General features: G+C 58.5%; 1 protein-coding gene across 1 annotated transcript in view; it reads right to left on the reverse strand.

Moving 5' to 3' along the window:
* The window catches only part of CELSR1 (cadherin EGF LAG seven-pass G-type receptor 1), a 72,856-nt gene that overhangs the window by 11,080 nt on the left and 56,420 nt on the right, over positions 1-5,356 (reverse strand). Inside the window, exon 22 of the mRNA XM_042782933.1 lies at positions 503-677. Coding sequence (XP_042638867.1) covers positions 503-677 — 175 coding nt within the window. The remainder of the gene's footprint in view (positions 1-502; positions 678-5,356) is intronic.

Genomic DNA, 5,356 nt, shown 5'->3' on the forward strand with positions numbered 1-5,356 from the left:
CTATCCCACTCACCCATCCATCTACCCTCCCCTACACACACATATACATTGCCCCATCCACACACCTATCCACCCACCTGTCCATCTATCTATCCTTTTCCATTTCTTCCATTTCTTCACCATCCATCCATCCATCTACTCTCCCATCCACCTGTACATACATATAGTCATGAATCCATCCATCCATCCACCTACCCACTCACCCATCCATGCTCCCATCCACTATCCACACACACACACACACACACTTCCCCATCCACAAACCTATCCACCCAACGGGCCATCTGTCCGTCCATCAGGCAGACACTGAATTTTTGTCTGTTAGGTGCTGGACCCAGACACTGAGTGCAGAGGGCCTGCAGTCTGTGTGGACAGGGGAGCGGGGCCGGGACCGTCTGTGCTGGTACCTAACAGCCTCCTCCTGCTGGGGAGCTGGTTCTCGCCTCAACAGTGATGCAGGGAGCTGCCGCAAGCGGTGCCCCCCGCCACCCGCGGGGCTCACCTGTGATGACGGCCGGGACGCCCCAGCCCACGACGTAGTAGAAATGCATGGGCCCCATGTCGATGTTGCGGGCCTCGGTGAGCATGCGGTAGACATGTAGGCCCTCCACGAAGGTCCAGGCGAAGGTGCTCATGTGGACGTAGTGCAGGAGGATGGCGATAACCGTGCACACGAACTGCGGCAGAGGGGCAGGTGGTCAGTGGCACCCACGCGCCCGCCCTGTGCCAGTCAACGGCAGGACCCAGGAGGGCCCGTGTGGCTCTGCCACGCCAGAAAGAGGAAGCATCAGGTGAGTTCTTCCTCTTAGGTTCACCCAGGGGGTGCCGGGCGCCACCCCCAGCAACTCTCAGGCCCCAGCCGAGGGCCCCCTGTGCAGCCGGACGCCGGGAGTGGACGTCACCTGGGGCCTGGGGGCTTACGGGGACACAGCTTCCAGTCTGTGCCAGACGGCCTGGAAATCTGGGTTTTCACGGGACAACGCTCGAGTTTCTCACGTTGCCATTTAATTTAAAATTTAACAAGTACTGTGGCCGTGGGCGTGCTGGGGTGGCGGGCCCCCAGGGTGCTCGCCTGAGCCTGGGGCAGACCCCGCCCCTCCTGGGGCCCGTGGCAAGGGGGTGTGGCCGGAGGAGGGGGCAGCGCCTGCCTTGTGGCCTCTGCAACTGAACAAGAACAAAGTGATCCTCACCTGTGCGAGTCGACAGACCCCGACACGTCCCTGAAGAAGGAACAGCGAGGAGCCTGCCATTCTGTTTTTTCTCCCCAGCAGGGCGGGGCCGTCTATTTGCCCAGTGGGCCCAGTACCCGGGAGGAGGGAATGAGCTCCCATAGTGTTCACCCTGGGCTCTCGGACGGCTGCTGGACCCCTGCAAAGCCCATCCATTGCCTCATAGGCTGCCCTTGACCAGAAACTGGGCCGGAATTCCGTGGGAGAATGGGGGGCATGGCTGGGTGGAGAGGGCTGGGCCGCCGGGGTCCAGCCTCTGACATCACTGTCGCCAAGCTTGTCCACACGCTGTGGGTCTGAACCTACAGGAACTGTGATTGGGCGCAGAGCAGCCGACCCTGGTTCCTTCTGGAAGGGGCTGCCCAGGCCAGGGTTCCTCAGCTGGTGGGATATCTTGACCCATCTCTACGGCCCCATCTCACCATGCACCTGGTGGGAGTTGTGGGTGGGCTCCCCTTTGGGTCCCAGGCACCCCAATAGGTCAGGGTAGAGAGGAGAGTCCCTGCCTATCCTCACCGCGCCCCCCCAGCCAGGGCCCTGTTCTGACACGTCCTATCCAACTTCCTGGGGGCACCCTCAATCCTCAGCGCACGCTGGGAACTATTTTGCCAAGCCCCGGCCACGTGGACTGTGGGAAGCCAGGCGAGTTGTGGAGCTCAAGTTTGCAGGTGCCACGCCCATGCTGCTGGCGACGGGCCAGGTACTTTCCGGAAATTAAAACCCAGGAGATGGGCGAGGGCCCGTTTTAGTATTAACCCACCAGCCTGTTCCCATGGAGTCGATTCCAACACACGGCAACCCCACGTGTGCAGAGCAGAACTCCGCAGGGCTCCCACGCCTGTGAGTCTTTCGAAGCAGACGGCCAGGCCTCGCGTGGGTTTGCGCTGCCAACTTTCAGTTAACAGTGTAGCACTGAAGCGTCTGCACCCCCAGGAGCCCATGTCAGCATTAAAGTTTGTCAAATGCCTCACAAAACAGGCATCCAAGCAGGTGGGAGAAGAGACATGGGTAATGACAGAGGCCAGGCCCTTGGCCTTGGACGCCAGACGAGGTCAGGAAACGGAGTCACAGCTTAGAGGAGGGCCAAGTGCCCAGCCTGGCTGCAAGGGCGCGTGCGGCCTGGCGGGGACCCCACAAACGGTCCAGATGCCCCAAACATTCATCACGCTTGGCTTCCAGGGCAAGAATGGCGAGAGGGCGGGTTTCCTTAACCAATGTGCTAAGTAAACTCACAAACCACTGTTTGCAGAACACAAAAGGAGGGTGAGAAAGTTCAGTTCAACGGAGCCGTACACGCAGACTTCTGCCCTTGACGCGCCACCTCGTCCAGAAAAAGAACAAAGACAACACGCTCCTGCGTGAATCATCTCAGCCTGTCAGGGATCTGGGCGATGAAGCGGCTCGCCCGGAGATGGGACCTGGAGTTTATACAAAGCCCATGCGAGTGGGTACACCGCCAAGGCCACGCCTGGGCGCACTCGGGGTCCCTGCGCCCTTTCCTGTCCCCCAGAGCGCAGCTTGCTGGAAGGCTCTTCTTCCAGGCTGGCCTATGAGTCACCCTGGAGATGTGTGGGGACGGCCTCTCCTCAGCCCACAGGTGGTGTCTCCTTGCAAGGAGTGGCTTGCCACCGACCTACTTTCCCCCCTATTCAAACCACTCCAAGGCACGACTGAAGGGCTGTGCAGTTAACCGTGAAGATTCCCAGTGGGCGCCTTCACCTGCCTGATACACTGATAAGGACAAGCTCCCCGCGAAGGGGCACCCAGCTGTACACGTAGAGAAGTCCCCACTGTGGTAGTGTCACCCCCACAGCAGTGCCCTGGTCTCAGGGAGCACCCCAGAGGCCAGCAAGGAGCTCTCACCCTGCTCATCTGACAAATGCTTACGGGTCAGTGCTGTGTGTACCAAGGATCCTGAGTGCTACTAAGCTACCAAGTCCAACGACGGACCCTCTCGAGGTTGGCCGCTGCCGTCTCCTGACTTCGCCTATGAGGTGAGGCTTGGACACCTCAGGAGGGTCCTGAGGGGTCCCACCAGGTGCAGTGAACGAGAAGGGAGGGCTCAGCCCTGCGTGCAGCCCGGACCAGCTCGCCAAGGGATTGCCCCTTTGCCTGTTCAGTCCACTCCCTTCCCCGGAGCCATCCCTGCAGCCGATTCCGGTACTAACAGATGCCCGCCTGTACTCAAGACCATGCATGTGTCCAACCTTACCCAGACGGTCACGCCACCTGTTTCTGTCTCGGTCAGGGACATCCTCACCTCCTCACCCAACTGTCCCTCCCTGCATTCATCTACACATCTGTCATCCGACCGTCCCTCCATCCCCTCCTCCTGACCTTAAAGGCATCCCCAGCTCCGCCTCTCTGTCCATGCCTGGTTGGCTGAGTCGCCTTTATCACACCTGCTGCCCTGGCCTCAGTTCTGAGCTTCAGCTCTGCTCATCAGACCTCAGAAGATACCAGTCTGGCTGCCTTCTGACCTCTGGTCTCTGCCCTTTCCATTGTCTCCTACCCACAGCCAGGGTCATCTCCTCACGGCAGACCTGGTCGCGGCCTGCACGAGGAAGACACTGTGATCCCCAATTTGTCTCCAACTCATCCTGGACCCTTCCACTGGATGGCAGGTGGGTGGCCCCGTTCAGCCGCCCCTGCCCCTGCCTACTCCGGCACTACTGCCCACCCACCACCACGGCACCTGTTCAACAGTTGACAATCACGTACCACCATTCATGCCCATGTCTACAAGGTGGGCTCCATGAGGGCACAGGTGAGAGGTGTTTCCTACGGCTGGGTCTTTGGTAGATTTTATGTGGTAACAATCAACGACTGCAGGTGGTGGCGATGGCCCCCTAGCCCCATCGATATGCTGCTGAGAGGCATGGCCCATCGCTCACCTTGAGAGAGAGCTGGGTGACGTGAGATGGGCCTGTGGACTTCCTGGAGTCTCTGCACGGGAATGCGTGACAGTCAGCCGGTCTAGCTTTTAGGGTCATCATTTCACAACACACATGTGGAATCGCACACACATGCACACACATGCACACATGACCTGCACGTGCTTACACACAGGAGAGGGAATCCTCACCAGGCCTGGGGCCTCGGTGCTGCCCTCCCAGTGATGGCCGTCCGTTTAGCACGTCCACCACCCACTCTCTCCCATGGTGCCCTGGGCAGGTTGCTCAGCCTCACTGAGCCGGAAGCAGGGGACAAAGCATGTCGTGCAGTGTGGACCCCACAGAACAGAGAGTGCCCGGTCGTCCTCCCCTTCCTCGAGTTGCATCTGCCACTGCCCACTGGTGCCCACTTTAAGCGCGTGTTGAAAATCTCACACAAATGGAAAATCATTTGCAAGCAGCCAGGCCCTGCCAAAGCCACAACCACCCCTCAGCCCTGTGTTTTTCTCCTCCGCCCGTTACCAGGATGCCACTGCTGCTACCTCTGCCAGTCTCCCTCCCCGGGGACCCCTCCCGTCCCTCCCGTCCCTGCAGCCTGTGTTGTCCATCCCCCACCCCATTGCTCTTGCTCCCAGGCCCCTCCTCTTGGCATGTGCACACACTCAGATCTCTCCGCCCTGGGAAAGCTCCACCTCCCCCCACCCAGCTGTGGCCAACAGAGTCTGGCCTCCCATCACAGCCAAGCTTATTCAGCAACTTGTCTACTCCCAGGGTCTGTGTTTCAGTATCTTTCCACTTTTTGAATAATATTTTCCAACACTTTGTGGCTGGTGCACAGAAATGCAACTGGATTTATATCTGTTTCCAGCAACAGTCGGCTCCTTTGACGCAAACGTTAGGTGCTTGCTAACTGAAGGAGGGCTGGGGGTTGAAACCTACCCAGCAGCTCTGAGGTAGCTCATGTCTGGAGACCCGCTTCTGTAAAAACGACAACCCAGAAAACCCTATGGGGCAGCCCCATCTGTCACGTGGGGTCACTATGAGTTGGAATCAACCAACTTAATGGCACCCAACCACTTGGCTCAATTCTCCAATTATTTCTCATAATTTGTAGATTGTTGCTCGTTTTCCTGCAAGGTCTATCATGTCACCAGCAAATGGGGACTTTGTTTCTTCCTTTCCAACCCACATCTTCCATTTATTTTTGTTGCATTGGATGGATTTTTCTAGACA

This window comes from Orycteropus afer, unplaced genomic scaffold (assembly GCF_000298275.1).
Source record: "Orycteropus afer afer isolate SDZICR_OR568_19922 unplaced genomic scaffold, OryAfe1.0 scaffold00524, whole genome shotgun sequence".
Lineage (NCBI taxonomy): Eukaryota > Metazoa > Chordata > Mammalia > Tubulidentata > Orycteropodidae > Orycteropus > Orycteropus afer.